General features: G+C 48.0%; 1 protein-coding gene across 1 annotated transcript in view; it reads left to right on the forward strand.

Moving 5' to 3' along the window:
- The first annotated feature begins 546 nt into the window (after nucleotides 1–546).
- Nucleotides 547–18,831, forward strand: part of cpe (carboxypeptidase E) — a 127,029-nt gene continuing 108,744 nt past the window's right edge. Inside the window, exon 1 of the mRNA XM_028804998.2 lies at nucleotides 547–1,078. Coding sequence (XP_028660831.1) covers nucleotides 811–1,078 — 268 coding nt within the window. The 5' untranslated portion in view covers nucleotides 547–810. The remainder of the gene's footprint in view (nucleotides 1,079–18,831) is intronic.

Below are 18,831 nucleotides of genomic sequence, written 5' to 3' on the forward strand. Positions count from 1 at the left end.
GAGCCACTACTCCAGAGACTGTTTAGGCCCGCAGTTGCAGAAATTCGCCAGGCTCCAACGCTCACGCCATAGTCAAAGTTCCGGCGATCGCAGGTATTTCGACGTTCTGGCGCTTGACTTGAACATGAACTGAGGTTCCCGACTTTACGCATCGCGATGTTGCCCCGTGATTGGCTGATTCCGTAATTTACTAGCTAAGAAGGTATTTTGTTGTTCCCAATAATCTGCCCGTGTGTGTGGATTTTCTTAGAGGCGTAGCGGCTTCCAGACCAGTTCTGGATTACGCTAATGACGTGCAGTTTGGAAAAGGGATGGGCGATGAGCAGCGGCAGAGGTCCACCGTTTGACTGTAGTTGTGCGCCTCTTGCTAAAATTTGCTGTATGGTGTTTTATTTTCCATGTCGCAGCTGTCTGCCCACGATGACGTTCGCCTTATCGTTTCTCTTCCTCTTCGCTGCGACGTGCACGAATGGCAGCCTCGGTTCATTCTGACAGGTAGACGCCGTGCGCACGTTTGCTTACAGTGCCTTCCGCATCCAAGCGAGGCGCTTCTGAGGCTCATCTTTGAGAAGATCGCAGCTACCCTGTGACTCCGCCTCGGACGGAGGGAAGGGCGCGGTCGGGGGGTGTCCTCGGATCCTCGATGCTGCGTTTCTCTCACGTATCGCGACTCACAGACTGACACCAAGTGCATCGGGGGCAGTGCGTCATAGCCCGAGGCTGAGAAGCGGACTGAGAGACACCTCAAGAAGAAAGCGTACAGCCACTTAATAATAAAAGGGAGACGCCAGAGAAGAAAGGGGCTCCAAAATGAAGGCGCTTGTGTTACTGGTGATCTGCGGGGGGCTAGCAGTCCTGGCGGTGCAGGATGAAGCCGCTGACAAGGTGGACAAAAGGTACACTCGAGACGGGGGGATTTCATTCGAGTATCACCGCTACCCGGAGCTGAGGGAAGCCCTTGTGTCGGTGTGGCTGCAGTGCCCGTCCATCAGCAGGATCTACACCATCGGCCAGAGCTACGAAGGGAGGGAGCTGTTGGTCCTGGAGATCTCCGACAACCCCGGGGAACATGAACCTGGTAAGAGAACGTGGGCGGACGGGGAGGTTGGATCGCCGGGAATAAAACGAGGGGCCGACGGATCGTTTGAGAGATACAGAGAGTCTGCGTGGATCGGAGGAAATTATGAACCTAGTATTAATTAAAGAAAAGAAAAACACGTCGAGAGCAGGTTGTTTCTGTTAGGTTTCCATACCGCATCCTCAGTGGGACATCAGTGTGCGATGCGGAGATGCATTTTGACAATACGCACCCAGATGGCTTCTGCGGACTGATGCTAAAGCGAAAGGAAAGGATAAATGACGTCACAATACACAAATGAGATTTATCCTGCATACGACATGGTGGCGCAGCGCTCGGATCGATTCTACCGTGGGGGTCACGTTTGCGGTTCATTTCGGAGGATGAAAGACTTGCCGGGAATGCAGAGCTGCAAGTCCATCCTTGCGCGGTGTTTGTGATGGGCAGACGTCCCGCTCCGAGTTGGTTTTCTGTCGCAGTGATTTTTGGGACCAAAAAAGAGCGCGTCTAGTTAAACGACGGGAAGGAATCGCGCTGTTTGAAGTCGGGGGGTGTCAGTACTGAGCTTAGATGATTCAGTCTGACAAAATGTTCCTGTCGGAGGGTGGCAAGATGGCGCACCGGTTAGCTCTACAACCGCACAAATAACGGGACCCCGAGTCTGAGCTGCGGTGTGTTCTGATTTGTGCCTGTGCCCTTTGAGAAAGTACTGTTTATTTTTTTGGGATAAAATAAATTGTAAATGTAGATTTATGCCCGTTATGGTTGTAACAATGAACTATCAGGTAACCGATTTTTCACAATTTACAAAACAATACAATTTATTTTTGTATAGCCCAAAATCACATAAGAAGTGCCGCAATCGGCTTTAACAGGCAATGCCTCTTGACAGCCCCCCAGCACTGACTCTCTAAGAAGGCAAGGAAAAACTCCCAAAAAAAAAAAACCTTGTAGGGAAAAAATGGAAGAAACCTCGGGAAAGGCAATTCAAAGGGAGACCCCTTTCCAGGTAGGTTGGGCGTGCAGTGGGAGTCAAAAAAATGGGGTCAATACAATACAATACAATACACAGAACAGAACACAAGTAATGCTCAATACAGTATAATAGTAAAATGAAAATATTACAAGTACAGAGCAGAATTTAACAGTAGATGATATCACAGAATATGATTTGGATTTCCACCTGCCAAGTTGTTTTGCCTGCCTAAGGTAACGTCATCCCAGATGGAGGATCGCAGGAATTGTGGGAAAGAAGGGTCCTTTCATCGGATTGGCTGGCCCAGCACTGTTTCAGCCGTGGAATGGCCAAATGGGGGAGGCAGCTTGAAGGGTGAGGTCTCCAGGACTCTACACAAATCCAAATCTTATTATGGGATATATCATCTACTGTTAAATTCTGCTCTGTACTTCAAAAATTTATATTTTTTATTTCTTACTATATTGAGGAATTGTTCTGTTCTGTGTACTGCATTGTATTGTATTGACCCCCTTCCTTTGACACCCACTGCACGCCCAACATACCTGGAAAGGGGTCTCTCTTTGAACTGCCTTTCCGAGGTTTCTTCCATTTTTCCCTACTAGTTTTTTTTGGGAGTATTTCCTTGTCTTCTTAGAGAGTCAAGGCTGGGGGGCTGTCAAGAGGCAGGGCCTGTTAAAGCCCATTGCGGCACTTCTTGTGTGATTTTGGGCTACAGTAATCCCTCGCTACTTCGCGGATTCACGACTTCGCGGATTTTATATGTAAGCATATCTAAATATATAACGCGGATTTTTCGCTGCTTCGCGGGTTTCTGCGGACAATGGGTCTTTTTACTTCTGGTATTTGCTTCCTCAGTTGGTTTGCCCAGTTGATTTCATACAAGGGACGCTATTGGCGGATGGCTGAGAAGCTACCCAGTCAGAGCATGCAGTTAAGTTCCTGTGTGCTGCTGATTGGCTCAGCGACGGAGTGCTGCATTAACCAGGAAGTCTCATCTCACTCATTCAGCATTAACGTGCTACTGCATTCAGGGGATTATCACCTTCATCGTCATCATTTTTACTGCGCAGCATATTCATCACCATCATCACGTCATATATAGCTACGTGTACTTCGTTATACAGTAAGTGTAAACTTATCTACCGATTTCATATTGCTTAGCAGTTGTCCCTATTATTAATAGAGTAAAGGGTGGGTTGTAAACAATACAGGGAGGGTTTAAAAACGTCCAAATACACGTTAAATAATTAAATAAATATGGTGTCCCTACTTCGCGGAAATTCAGTTATCGCGGTCGGCCTTGGAACCTATCTCCCGCGATAAGTGAGGGTTTACTGTATACAAAAATAAACTATATTGTATTATACATGTTTAGAGTCCTGGAGACCTCGGCCATCAAGCTGCCTCCTCCTAGTGGCCATTCCACAGCTGAGACCATTTTCCCTGACCTTATTCCTCTGCTCTATTCCTTACCAATTAACTGAGGGTTCAGAGAGATGGCTCTCCCCTAACTGCTACATTTCCAGTGCTCTCCATAATGTTTGGGACAAAGACACATTTTTCCTTGATTCAGCCCTCTGCTCCATAGTTTAAAGTCACAAATCAATTCCAATGTGATTAAAGTGCACATTGCAGACTTTCATTTAAGGGGTTTTGCACACAACACTTGTTGTACACGGTCCCCCCATTTCAAGGCAGGTTTGTGATGCCTCAGGTGGGGTTCATGGCTTCATAAGATACCTCGGCTCACTTCTACCCTTTAGAGTCCGTAGTTGTCACTGTTCATCATGAGGACAAGAGCTGTGCCAATGAAAGTCAAAGAAGCCAATAGGAGCCTGAAGAACAAGAATAAAACCATTAGAGACATCAGTAACACCTTAGGATGACCTAAATCAACTGTCAGGAATATCATGAAGAAGAAAGAACACACTGGTGGGCTCAGTAATCATAAAGTGACTGGTAGGCCAAGGAAGACCTCCACTGCTGATGAGAGAAGAATGGTCACTATGGTCAAGAAAAAGCCCCCAAACTCCTGTCTAATTGATCAGAAACAGTTTTCAGGATGCCGAGGTGTGTGTGTGTGTGTCGGAGATGACTGTCAGCAGAAGACTTCATGAACAGAAACACAAAGGACACACTGTGAGATGCAGACCACAAAAACAGGATGGCTAGAGTTTGTGAAAAAGGACTTCAAAGAGCCTGCAGAATTCTGGGAAAAACGTCTTGTGGACAGAAGAGACAAAGATGAACCTGATCAGAGTGATGACAAGAGCAAAGTGTGGAGATGAAAAGGAACTGCCGAAGCAGATCACCTCATCTGGTAAATATGGCGGTGCTGGGGGTGTTGTATGTCTTGGGCATGTGTGGCTGTCACAGGTCCTGCACACTTCTCTTCATTGTTGATGGAACTGCTGACGGAAGTCGCACAATAAATTCTGAGGTGTAGAAAAACATCTGATCTGCTCAAGTTCCAGTCAATGCCTCCAAACTCATTGGGCAGCACTTCATCCTACAACAAGATAACGACACAAACACACTGCTAAAGCAAAATGGTGAAGTTTCAGAGCTAAAAAATGGAGAATTCTTGAATGGCCAAGCCAGTCACCTGATTTCAATCCAATTGAGCAGGCCTTCCATATGCTGAAGAGAAAACTTAAGGGGACAAGCCCCCCGAAACAAGCAGGAGCTGAAGATGGCTGCCTTAGAGGCCTGGCAAAGCGTCACCAGAGAAGACCCTCAAACCTGGTGATGTCTGTGAATCGCAGACTTCAAGCAGTCATTGCATGTGAGGGATACGCGACAAAGGACTAAATATGACAACGGCTTTAATAGGCCTGCCATTGCTGTGTGCCCTGAAATGGGGGTGTCGTGTGTCTAAAATATATGCTAATCCCCTTAAATGAAAGTCTGCAATGTGCACTTTAATCACAATGTCTCTATTGTTTAATTTGTAACTTGTGTGAGACTTGCCCGGACACCACCAGTCGAAGACCACATCTTTATACAAAAATGCACCTTTATTTGCAGTTCTCCAACAAACACAACAACACACTGTGCTCCTCGTCCAAATCACCTTCCTCACGGGCCTTTCTCTCAATGTCCCTGGGCCGCCTTTCCTCCCTCCACGGGAGCTTCGTCCTGCTGCCACTCCCGACTCCAGCTCACTGCTTGGTGGGAGGCGGCCCCTTTTATTCTCACCCGGACGAGCTCCAGGTGCTCTTGCCTGACGAAACTTCCTGGTGTGGCGGAACTGTCAGGACAGCACCCGGAAGCACTCCGGGTGTCCCTGGAAGGATCGTCGTCCATCTTCCCGAGTGTGGCGGAAGTAGATGGTTCCCGGGCTCTCTGAGGATCGGGGCACCCCCTGGTGGTGACCAGAGGCCCCAACGGGTTTGAACCTCCTTGCTCCCCTTCCGTGGCCCTCTTCCGATCCAGGGTAGCCGGAGTACGAATGCGCCACCTCTCGGTCCTTCCAGGTGTCCCGGCCGGGTCTGTCCCCCAGCCTCCTGTGACACTTGAAACTGTAAAAAGAAGGGAGATTGTGTCAAACATAATAGAGGGCACAGCATTTGTCTGGTTAATCAGTGAAAAGCGACTTACAAAAGAGGTGAACATTCAGTAAGCTAGTGAGTGTCAGTCTGGGGACTGGTTGGGGACAAGTGTTACAGGACAAAGGTACAAAATTGATCATCACAAATGAAGAGTTCAAAACAAAATACAAGCGAGTTACAACTCCTGGGTTACAGAAACTGAAGAAATGCACAATCGGATAGAGAGAAATTCACCAAACGAGAGTCTCCAGCCACTTCTTCCTAAACCCTTTGCAGGAGTCAGAACTTTGGATGGAGGTGGACAGCACATTCCTCCATGAAAAGAGTCTGGACTGAGAGTCAATACCACGCAGAGGTGGCCTCACCAGGTGCTGAGCTGAGTGGTTGAGAAGGAAGCATAGGACCTCCCTGGTGTCTCTCTATTTGTGTAGGTGCCGCCCCACTGACTACTCTCTAGGCAGGCATCAGGGACTTCATCTTAACAAGTGCCACTGTAGGGAGCCCATGTAGTGATCAGAAAAGAAGATTGACATGTGCTGGTTGAAGACCAGATGTGCAGCAGCTTGGTGACACATGCCAGAAAAGTTCCAGACGTGACAAGAGCAAAGCCTGGACTAGGAGACGTGCTGCATACTCCCATCAGATATGGTCTGATCTTGTGGATATAATGCAGAATCACTCTGCAAGACCAAGCGGTCAGGGAGGACAGCTGGCCATTGATCACCACCCCAAGGTTGTGTAGGACTTGGTTGGGGTTTAGAGATGGGGTACCGAATAGACAGCCTAGCCAGGATAACCAGAAGGTACATCTATGCCGGCTGGAGGTGGTGTTCCATCATCCAGGTTATTCATTCAGACATTCACATCTCCCTCAGAATTCACTCAAACTGTGAAGCTTGAGGTGTGTAGCATTGCCCCAGATCCATTTCAGCAGTCGATGGCTGGAAAGCTGTTTATTCTCCTGCCGCTGGTTCCCTGTTAATCTGGGGCAAGTCACCTCACTCTGTAGTGCCCACATTGTAGAAACGGGAGAATAATTTGTCCGGACCACTTCTGCTATAGAAAGTTGCTACATAAAATAGTTTGTTTCCCCAAATATATTATTCACTAGCACGTTGCTACCTTTTTTCCATTCTGCTGGAGGTCTTTCTGCTGGGCAGCCCACCCTTGGTTTTCTTGTTTCTTTTGCTCTTTTTGTGGCCATCATGTAGCACCACCACCTAGCTTTGGTTATGATGTTTGTCATTTGTTGTTGGTGATGCCCCCCTTGCCATGCGTAGTGCCCACCCTTAATGACCATCTTGCTCCACTGTTGCTTCACTGTTGTTCCTCAGATTTTTGTCGTGACCTCCAAGGACGTTTCAAAGATCCATAAATAGTGAGGCACAGCGCAGCAAACATCTCCTGAAACTCAAATATCCAACAGGCACATCCATGGAAAGCAGATGTCCTGGACTGCGGCAACCTCATTTTAACGATTTAACAAGATTACACCCCTCCTTTAACCGCCACCTTATCGTGGTGGAGGGGTTTGCGTGTCCCAATGATCCTAGGAGCTCTGTTGTCCGGGGCTTTATGCCCCTGGTAGGGCCACCCAAGGCAAACTGGTCCTAGGTGAGGGATGAGACAAAGAGCGGTTAAACAAACCTTCTATGATGGAAAACAATTTTGGATGGCGTTTTCCCTTGCCCGGACGCGGGTCACCAGGGCCCCACTCTGGAGCCAGGCCTGGAGGTGGGGCTCGATGGCGAGCGCCTGGTGGCCGGGCCTGCACCCATGGGGCTCGGCCGGGCACAGCCCGAAGAGGCAACGTGGGTCCCCCTTCCCATGGGCTCACCACCTATGGGAGTAGCCAAGGAGGTCGGGTGCAGTGTGAGTTGGGTGGTGGCCGAAGGCGGGGACCTTGGCGGTCCAATCCTCGGCTACAGAAGCTGGCTCTTGGGACGTGGAATGTCACCTCTCTGAAGGGGAAGGAGCCTGAGCTAGTGCGCGAAGTTGAGAGGTTCCGGCTAGATATAGTCGGACTCACCTCGACGCACAGCTTGGACTCTGGAACCAATCTCCTTGAGAGGGGCTGGACTCTGTACCACTCTGGAGTTGCCCCCGGTGAGAGGCGCCGAGTGGGTGTGGGTATACTTATTGCCCCCCGACTTGGAGCCTGTACATTGGGGTTTACCCCGGTGGACGAGAGGGTAGCCTCCCTTCGCCTTCGGGTGGGGGGACGGGTCCTAACTGTTGTTTGTGCGTATGCACCAAACAGCAGTTCGGAGTACCCACCCTTTTTGGAGTCCCTGGGAGGGGGTGCTAGAGGGCATACCTTCTGGGGACTCCCTGGTTCTGCTGGGAGACTTCAATACTCACGTGGGCAATGACAGTGAGACCTGGAAGGGCGTGATTGGGAGGAATGGCCCCCCCGATCTGAACCCGAGCGGTGTTTTGTTATTGGACTTCTGTGCTCATCACGGATTGTCCATAACGAACACCATGTTCAAGCATAGGGGTGTTCATATGTGCACTTGGCACCAGGACACCCTAGGCCTGAGTTCGATGATCGACTTTGTGGTCGTGTCGTCTGACTTGCGGCCACATGTCTTGGACACTCGGGTGAAGAGAGGGGCGGAGCTGTCAACTGATCACCACCTGGTGGTGAGTTGGCTTCGATGGTGGGGGAGGATGCCGGTCAGGCGTGGTAGGCCCAAACGTGTTGTGAGGGTCTGCTGGGAACGTCTGGCAGAGCCCCCTGTCAGAAGTAGCTTCAACTCCCACCTCCGGCAGAACTTCGACCACATCCCGAGGGAGGTGGGGGACATTGAGTCCGAATGGGCCATGTTCCGTGCCTCTATTGTTGAGGCAGCTGACCGGAGCTGTGGCCGTAAGGTGGTCGGTGCCTGTCGTGGCGGCAATCCCCGAACCCGTTGGTGGACACCGGCGGTGAAGGATGCCGTCAAGCTGAAGAAGGAGTCCTACTGGTCCCCTTTGGTCCTGTGGGACCCTGGAGGCAGCTGATAGGTACCGGCAGGCCAAGCGGAATGCAGCTTTGGTGGTTGCTGAGGCAAAAACTCGAGCGTGGGAGGAGTTCGGGGAGGCCATGGAGAACGACTTTCGGACGGCTTCGAGGAGATTCTGGTCCACCATCCGGCGTCTCAGGAAGGGGAAGCAGTGCAGTGTCAACACTGTATATGGTGGGGATGGTGCGCTGCTGACCTCGACTCGGGACGTTGTGGGTCGGTGGGGGGAGTACTTCGAAGACCTCCTCAATCCCATTAACATGCCTTCCAATGAGGAAGCAGAGCCTGGGGACTCAGAGGTGGGCTCCCCCATCTCTGGGACTGAGGTCACCGAGGTGGTCAAAAAACTCCTTGGTGGCAGGGCCCCGGGGGTGGATGAGATATGCCCGGAGTTCCTCAAGGCTCTGGATGTTGTAGGACTGTCTTGGTTGACACGCCTCTGCAACATCGCATGGACATCAGGGACAGTGCCTCTGGATTGGCAGACCGGGGTGGTGGTCCCCCTCTTTAAGAAGGGGGATCGGAGGGTGTGTTCCAACTACAGAGGGATCACACTCCTCAGCCTCCCTGGAAAAGTCTATTCAGGGGTCCTGGAGAGGAGGGTCCATCGGATAGTCGAGCCTCGGATTCAGGAGGAACAGTGTGGTTTTCGTCCTGGTCGCGGAACAGTGGACCAGCTCTACACCCTTAGCAGGGTCCTGGAGGGTGCATGGGAGTTTGCCCAACCAGTCTACATGTGTTTTGTGGACTTGGAAAAGGCATTCGACCGTGTCCCTCGGGGAATCCTGTGGGGGGTACTCCGAGAGTATGGGGTACCGGCCCCCTTGATAAGGGCTGTTCGGTCCCTGTACGATCGTTGCCAGAGCCTGGTCCACATTGCCGGCAGTAAGTCGAACCCGTTTCCAGTGAGAGTTGGACTCTGCCAGGGCTGCCCTTTGTCACCGATTCTGTTCATAACTTTTATGGACAGAATTTCTAGGCGCAGCCAGGGCGTTGAGGGGGTCCGGTTTGGTGGGCTCAGGATTGGGTCACTGCTTTTTGCAGATGATGTTGTCCTGTTTGCTTCATCAGGCCGTGATCTTCAGCTCTCTCTGGATCGGTTTGCAGCCGAGTGTGAAGCGGCTGGGATGAGAATCAGCACCTCCAAATCCGAGACCATGGTCCTCAGCCGGAAAAGGGTGGAGTGCCCTCTCAGGGTTGGTAGCGAGATCCTGCCCCAAGTGGAGGAGTTCAAGTATGTCGGGGTCTTGTTCACGAGTGAGGGAAGAATGGAGCGTGAGATCGACAGCAGATCGGTGCGGCATCCGCAGTAATGCGGGTGTTGCATCGGTCTGTCGTGGTGAAAAAGGAGCTGAGCTGCAAGGCGAAGCTCTCAATTTACCAGTCGATCTATGTTCCTACCCTCACCTATGGTCATGAGCTATGGGTAGTGACCGAAAGAACAAGATCGCGAATACAAGCGGCTGAAATGAGTTTCCTCCGCAGGGTGTCTGGGCTTTCCCTTAAAGATAGGGTGAGAAGCTCAGTCATCTGGGAGGGGCTCAGAGTAGAGCCGCTGCTCCTCCGCATCGAGAGGAGTCAGATGAGGTGGCTCGGGCATCTGATCAGGATGCCTCCTGGACGCCTCCCTGGTGAGGTGTTCTGGGCACGTCTAACCGGGAGGAGGCCCCGGGGAAGACCCAGGACACGCTGGAGGGACTATGTCTCTCGGCTGGCCTGGGAACGCCTTGGGATTCTCCCGGAAGAGCTAGAAGAAGTGGCCGGGGAGAGGGAAGTCTGGGCATCTCTGCTCAAGCTGCTGCCTCCGTGACCCGACCTCGGATAAGCGGGAGACAATGGATGGATGGATGGACAAGATTACACCTTAGGGAGCCTCGGTTAATCCCCCAATCCTAGCAAATATATAAAATGTATGTTCTTTATGAAATAACAAAACTACAAGCAAAACTCAGAATTGTCACTGTGTGTCCAAGGAGACTCTCGTTTGGATCACAGCCCCGCCTCTCATTGATTGACATGTCTAGGCCACACCCCCAACGACAGCCTTCCAGTCACACCAAGTTGGTAAAGCCCACGTCCTCTTTGTGCTCTTTCATGTTTGACACATTTGTGTTGAGTAAAACAAACAACAGGATTATGGAAGACTTGAGTGATTCATCAATGAGTGGCTGGTAGTGCCAGGTCTCTACATCAGCCATGTGACGTCTGTTTGGAGTGGCCGGTTGGTATCCTGGGATCTGATAAGGCATCTGATGCAATGGAAATAGCAGGTCAAGCAAGAAAGGGGGGATACTTGGAGCTCGCCGTTAAGAGGAGTCATGAGCTGGTGAACGTCATTCGTTTATTTACAGCAATCCCATTATTCTAAGATGAGGATAGTATTTGGAAATAAAAAGTAAAAATGAATGATCAGAATTTCACAAAGAGTTGGGGGACCAACCAGATATACCGTTTAATAAATGAGTCAAAACTAAATGGGAAAAAAAGACAACAATAAGTACAAGCCTTGTTCTTGGTAGTTGTAATTCTCCAACGTGGAGTTCTTAATGCCAAGTGAGTGTGGTCTCACTGGCCATCGACTTCCTCTTCCTGGCTGAAGTAAAGTCCGGAGTTGTGCAGCTGTCCTGTTTCAGAGCCAGGAACCCATAACTGTGGATGGAGTACAGTGGTGGCCTCCTGCTACTTCTGACTGGTCCGGAAAACTAGGCCCTGACTTGTTGGTCTCCCCCTACAGACTTTAATGTCCCATCTGGGGTGGGGCCTCCTCTAACCTCCAGATGTCTTTACAGCATCCTGCTACTGGTCTGGCCATTTCCTGGAGATTTCTTTGGCCTCCTACCCAGGCAAAGGTCTCTGCGAACTTCAGGATGGGAGGAAAAAACCCTTACAGTGCGCCTCACCTCCCACCTGTCCTTCACAATATATAAATATATATACTGTATACAGTACATGTGTGTATACAGGCCTAGCTCCAGGGAGGCATTTAGCCATGCTTACTCCCCTTCCACCAAAATATCATGCCCCTTCAGTATTTCAGATGACCCCTTACCATTTTCATCTCTATACATTGTATCTATACATACAGTATATAAGCAGATGCAAGAATCAGAGCTACCAGACTATCTATACCTCTGATTCTTGCATCTGCCTATGTATATATATATATATATATATATATATATATATATATATATATATATATATATATATATATATATATATATATATATATATAATGTGTGTCCTGTAGGTGGTGTCTCAGATCCCCAAACATGGACACAACTTCACCATATGAATAAAGAATAAAGTAGAGGTCCCTGCCAAAAATATGACCAAGAAATCCTGCCGACTACACCAGTTGTAGCTTGTAGGGTGCGACTCAGATTTCCAAATCATTGGCACAACTGCAGAAACACAGTGCTGGGTTCAAATAAACATTTTTGTTCTACAACATGACTTTTTAAATAATTCTCCTTCTCATTCTTTATTATTTAATTACTTTTATTTTTCCTCCACTCCACCCAGATGAGTTTTGCCCAACTCCAGTCCCAACTGTCACTCACCTAGGGGTGGTGTAGCAGTTTGTTTAACCCCTTAACCGCCCTCTGCCGGATATATCCGGCATCGTAGCTTTATTGCTGACGCCTTACTGCCAGAATTATCCAGCACATTTGCCTGTGGTTATGTGAATGCCTGGCACATAGTATAACTGACAGTTTGGCGTGGGTATTATTACTACGTTGTATTTCGACAACTCTGCGCTTGTATTGGCCGATCACGTGATGTGATTCGAAAGTGAAAGCTGTGAATATGGCGAAATGTAAACTGACTTCAAGTGAGGTTTTGCAGGCGATTTTGGACAATAATTCTGATCATGATTGTAGCAGTTCTGAAGAAGATTTTAGCAACAATGATGATCAGCAACGTGCGCTGCATGATACTGTGAATGACGGCGCAACGGATGATGGCGATGAGTGGGTGTATCCCCAGCATCTCAACTGGACTGCTGCCCGTTATCTGAGCCAGATATGAAAGGTCCAAACCGTGACCATTTGTTCAAGCTACGTACTTTGATTGACCATTTATTTGAAACATTTCAGCAGGTATTTCAGCAGGTAAATACTGCTTGAATAAATGTAAAGTAAAAAAACGAAAATTGCTCAGATTTCTCCTGGCATGGGGAATATTTAGGGAGTTGGCGGTTAAAAGGTTAAAATTTGAACCCAGGAGTTCATCAAGTGTAGCAACATTGCCACCATGAAGCACTTCCAGGTCAGGAGAACATCCTTTTGGCAACTCCCCCTGGCTGCACTCAAGTACCCCAACAGAGCCGCTCCTTAGGTCCCATGCTGCCCAGTGGGTGCACAATTGGGAGCTCCACCAGAGGGATGCTGCCACACTGCCTACAGGGGGATACCCATGTCTCCCACACAAAGGCTTCCTGGTTGGGTAAGGAACCTCTATCCTTGCAGACCAAGATGCCAGCCTGACCTTGACGTCTGTAACTCACTCTCTCTGTTTGTGTGTGTGTTGGGGTGCCAACTGGTTCACTGTAATATTAATTGCTGTAATAAACAACACAGTGCACAATGGTTCAATAACAAAACAGAAATGCCCACGGCAAGGAATCCTTGTCATATCTGGTCTGGTTTGGAGCTCCTTCTCTCAAGAAAGGGGGTGCAGAATGAGACGCCACCTTCTGTGGACTTCTTGTTTGTATGTTTTATGTTCTTCCACTGGCCTACTGGAAGAGAAAGAGATGATCCCGTTAGTGACAGCGCCCTCTCTTGTGCCGGGGTGGGACTGCTTACCCAAGATGAATCAGGAGGGTGATCCACAGACACACATGCATGACAATATATACACACAAAAACATTATAGTTGCCATCTGTTTTTGGAAATCAGTTTTTCTACAATGTTTTGCAAGGATGAATGCTCAACTTCATGTTACCGCAGAACTGTTTAAACCTAAAGAAGTCATGTGTCTTAATACCTTCTTGATTATGGTAGCGCCAGAGGGTGGTGATGTTTTGCATGTCGATTAGACATTCAAGTTAGATTATTGCTCAATTATTCTGTGCACTTGACAAGGCCTCTCAGATAAACTGTGTGCCCTCTAGTAGTCAGAGGTTGTTTCCACTTGCCATGTTTTCTACCCTTTAGCATCCTGCTTTTCCCAGGCCACCTGTCCCCCTCTGTGTCCCTCATGCTTGTGCTCAGGCTGATGCCATTCTGAGTGATGTGCACCACACATGTAGGGCATACCACCCTCTAGTGGTCCCCTGTGCTCTCACATTGGCATTCACAAAGCGTTTCTCTCTTCTTTCAGAGCTTTTTTCCTGGGGGGACCCAGCACTACCCTGTGTTATCTTTATGGTTCCTTATTCTTCTATGCTTATCCTTATCATTCTATCAGAAACGTAATGTTGGTGTTGCCCCCAGGAAATCCCTTGCCAGTCAGACACCTTCTTTATTTTCTGTATCTTCTTCTTCTTTCGGCTGCTCCCGTTAGGGGTTGCCACAGTGGATCATCTTCTTCCATATCTTTCTGTCCTCATCATCTTGTTCTGTTACCCCCATCACCTGCATGTCCTCTCTCACCACATCCATAAACCTTCTCTTAGGCCTTCCTCTATTCCTCTTGCCTGGCAGCTCTATCCATAGCGTCCTTCTCCCAATATACCCAGCATCTCTCCTCTGCACATGTCCTAACCAACGCAATCTCGACTCTCTGACTTTGTCTCCCAACCGTCCAACTTGAGCTGACCCTCTGATGTACTCATTTCATATCCTATCCATCCTCATCATAACTGTAATATAACTGTAATTGCTTGCTTTGAACTCGTAATCTACTGCCAGATGGTTACGTTTCCATTAGCTGTGCCCACCCTGCCATTTTTTCTTCATGATCATCCAGACTCATAGAGGGTGACCTTTCTTTTCCTTTCCTTTTCCTCTCCCATGAGTCCTAAATCCCCAACCCCAGCTCCCTGTGAACATCCTGACTCCAGACGTCCTGCTGTTTGAAATCCTAGCAGTGTCATTCACTGAAAATCCTTCTAACAGCAGCAAGGTGTTTGGGAGTATTCCAGACCCTCTCAATTACCCTCTCATCAGACCTCCAGAAAGCCAGCCACCAAAAATACATGTTTATTTTTTAAGAAGAGAAATAAAAATTGCTTGCATTTTTAGGCTAAACACAACAGTGAGAAACTGGTTGTCATGTGCTGCATAGATAAGTTAGCTAGAACACAGCAAAGTGCCAGAACCAGTTTGCAATGGATGTTGACATGCACTAACACATTAATAATAATAATAATAATAATTCATTACATTTATATAGCGCTTTTCTCAGTACTCAAAGCGCTATTCACACATTAACACAATAAAACACATTTATCTGCAGTGGGTTGGCGCCCTGCCCGGGGTTTGTTTCCTGCCTTGCGCCCTGTGTTGGCTGGGATTGGCTCCAGCAGACCCCCCGTGAACCTGTAGTTAGGATATAGCGGGTTGGATAATGGATGGATGGAAGCACATTTATTTCATGATTATTTCACATTACCTAATTAATTTAAACAGAGTTTTTAAAAAATTTTGGGGCTCCTCATTATGAACCACCACTGCCTGGAAGATATCCAGGATATTCCCCTTCACACAAGGTCATGCCGTTGAATTGAAGACTGGATCTCGGCCAGTAAATGAGATCTGAGGGTTCCTCAATTCAAACCATGACACCGTGGGCATGTGGGCATCTTTCATTTTCTGGAAGTGTTTATTTACCAGTCTCTCTATTATAAAAAAAAAATCTTGCGACGATACGAGACTTTTTTCCTGTGACGAGACGTGATCTTTGGAAGAGAGAGATAGAGAGACACTTTCACGTCCCTGTGGTATAGCGGGTCCACAGCTCAAATTGAAAAGGCCAGTCTTTTTTAAATAGATTATCGCCGCACTCGTGGCTTAACTCTTTTAGGGCTAATTTTTTTTTTGTTTCTTTTCTCCCAGGGCTGAATATTTTTCCAAAAACTAACATTTTTTAAAAAAGAACACAAAGCAATTGTTTAACATATCAAATCAACAAAAATATTTACTTTTGACAAATGTTACTGTCTTGCATGTTGTATGAGCCTGCATACTCTATGATTTCACATACATATCACACACATTTTACACAGCAAAGTCTGATCTCGCTCAAAGCAGCCAATTTCAGTCATTGCCACATTGCACTCCTTACAATATGTGTTGCTTTGGTGCCTATTTTTCAATTGTCTGTTGCTGCACTTTCTCACATATATTGTTAGTGTGTACTGTAGAGAGACAAGTCACCCATTTGCCATCGTGCCATGCCACTGCCACCAAGTTTTCTGCCTGCATGAAAACCGTATTGTCACCTCTTTTCATCTTCTGAAACTTTATGAACTTTATGTATGGCATTATAGCCTGGCTCACCCCATGGGATTTGCTTCTGTTTATTACAGAAGTGAATAAAACTTTGCAGCAGCACGTACCTAAGCCACCAGGGGACAAAACACGTTTGGACCAATGCTCCCTGAAGTTATATCACCAGTTCTGTCCCATCTCTATTTGTAATGCCACAGCGCGCTTCATCTCGTCTTTCGTTGTGGGTTTCCACTTTGAAAAACGAGAATGCGATGCAAACGCAGCCCGCGATTCAAAACAAATCTCTGCCTACCTGTTTGTCTCGTCTGACAGTAGCTGAAAAGCAGCATCAGGAGAGAGCAGCCTGAAGTACAGCAGCTGGTGATCTGTCGTGTCCAACAGCAAGCCATGCCGTCTTGTAAACTCCGGTAGCCAGATCGGCTCTCAACGGATCAATGTCTGTGTATTTATCCCATGCAAACCTTGCCGTAGATGCATCGGCTGCGCGAAGGCACTCAACTGGCAGCAGATCCGCTGCCGCGGCATCGGCTGGTGTCTGATCAGCTGATGCCTGCTTCTCACTCTCTTGCTCGATCTCCTGATCACTGCCAATAAAAATCCGATTCTGAAAAATCAAGAGTCCGACTCCGCGATAATGCGCAAAACATCGTCTGCCGAGTGTTTTCTTTTCTGCACTTGCTTCGCTGCCTTTTCACATGTCGGTGCCATCTTGCCATTGTTTACATTTCGCAACTCACGCACATGCAAGGTTTAGTTGCCGAGTCAACGAGTCTCGCATTCCTCCAAGCACAGAGGGAATGCCTGTGACGTGACAGTGAGATTTGTCGCCATTAACAGCTGATTGTCGCCCCCTATCCCCGGATGTCGACTTTTGTCGACATTAGCCTTCAACCCCTCTTGTCGACAAAAGTCGACATCCGCCCTAAAATAGTTAAAGAGAGGGAGTGGTAGTGTGGCCACAGCGGTTCCCGGGAGCTTTGTGATGCGGGCGGTCCTCACTTAAGTGCACAAGTCATCCACATCCGTAATTGGCACCAGGAGCTGCTAATCGCCACATCTGATCAACATCCCCGTTATATATAATAGGAGTGTGAGTGTGGAAGGGAGAGAGGAAAAAAAAACAAAAAGAGGAGGAGGATGAACGGAGGTGACGGAAGAAGTCAGCTGTAAGCAAGGGAGTGTGCGAGAGAGAAAGCAAACGAGCGAACGCAGACTCGCGGATGTATGCAGGCAGCTGGGAGAGGCGAGCCCTAGCAGGGTGTTTGGCCAACAGTAGTGGTCGCTCCTGCTGAGTGCTTGTATAGCGCAGTAGTGAGCGGGAGAAGGTTGGCTCACCACAGCTAAGGCAGCGGGAGTCGGAGATTTGGAGTGGAACCCCAGCGTGAGCGTCCTGGCCGTTGGGGGAAGCCAAGTCTCGGTCTGGCAGGGGCTGAACGAAGCCAGGGACCAGTTGAGTGAAGAAGGTCAGCTGCAGGTAGGATGACTGCCCTGGTGCATAGCCTGGATGGGAAAAGCAGGGGAGTCACCTGTGATAGAAGGAACCAGGCTTTGTATTAAAAGACTGCTTCCAGCCTTTGTTTTTAACCTCGTTTTTATGGATCTATTTATATGATTTTTAACCTCCACGTTTTTCACTTGCTCTTAAAGGATTATTTATTGAACGTTATGCACGGCACTATTTATTTGAACACTGTTTTTGGTTTGTTTTTAATAAAAGCACTTTTTGCACCATCCCCTTGCTTCGATTATGTCTCACTATCCAGCTCATCGGTGACATTACATTACCGTCGGTGTCGGGTTCGAGAGCTCCCCAGAAGCCAGATGGGAGCGTGGTGCTGAACCCGCATCGTCACAGTCCCGTGAGACGGACAAGTCACGTCATACTTACAACATTTGGAAGCGTGATACACATGCAGAGCAGGTTAGAGATAATGGAAGTAGGAAAAAAGAACATAAAAGGAGGAACCCTGACTGAAATATAGCACCCATACTCACTAATCCTACTTTTGTTATAATTGGGAAATAACAAAATGGGTGTAGAGGCCACCAAACACACCAGAAAAAAGCAGGCCAGGACCTTTACTTACCAGCCCAGAAGAAGCTCACCCCAACCTAGCTAATCCCTAACTACTAGATGATGTTTTAGCGTAACATAGGCCCAAAAAATGAGGAAACTGACTTTTAAAGTTTAAAAATGCCACACAAGAGGGAGAAACTAAAAAAACTCTGGCTTGTTTTGGGACAATTCAAACAAGGAATACTTATTAATGAATATCTCTCTATTATAATAAAAAAAATCCTGGGACAAGACAAGACTTTTAGAGTAGATGACAAAGTAAAACATCGTAAAGAATTCAAAAACGTTGGTGCGATACACATGCAGAGCAGGTAAGAGATAATGAAAGTACTAAAATTCGAAAGTCTCAAAAAAATGAGAGTAAAGATCGCATTAGCGCTAACAAGCGGAAAATATCACTCAGTGAAATAACAGAACAGCAAAAAGAGATCGGATAGTGTTTGAGGATGTCTGGGGGACAAGAGAGACAAGGCAGTGAGACACAAGGACAGCTGCTGTACAGGCTTTTAAATGTTCAATGAAATAACAAGAACTCACATCCCATGGGACGAGACTTTGTGCCAAAAGATTTAACCAGGCCGAGGGCTGGAAATAAAAGACAAAGAGTAGGACAGCTGCTGTACAGGCTTTTAAATGGTCGAAGCGCCGCGCGAGATGCAGATCACATGACATGGAAGCAGTAACTGATTGAGCAAAGAGGAGGTAAAAAAGAAACCTATTTGTTTCCCATTGTTTAA

Source organism: Erpetoichthys calabaricus, chromosome 7 (genome assembly GCF_900747795.2).
Source record: "Erpetoichthys calabaricus chromosome 7, fErpCal1.3, whole genome shotgun sequence".
Classification (NCBI taxonomy): Eukaryota; Metazoa; Chordata; class Cladistia; order Polypteriformes; family Polypteridae; genus Erpetoichthys; species Erpetoichthys calabaricus.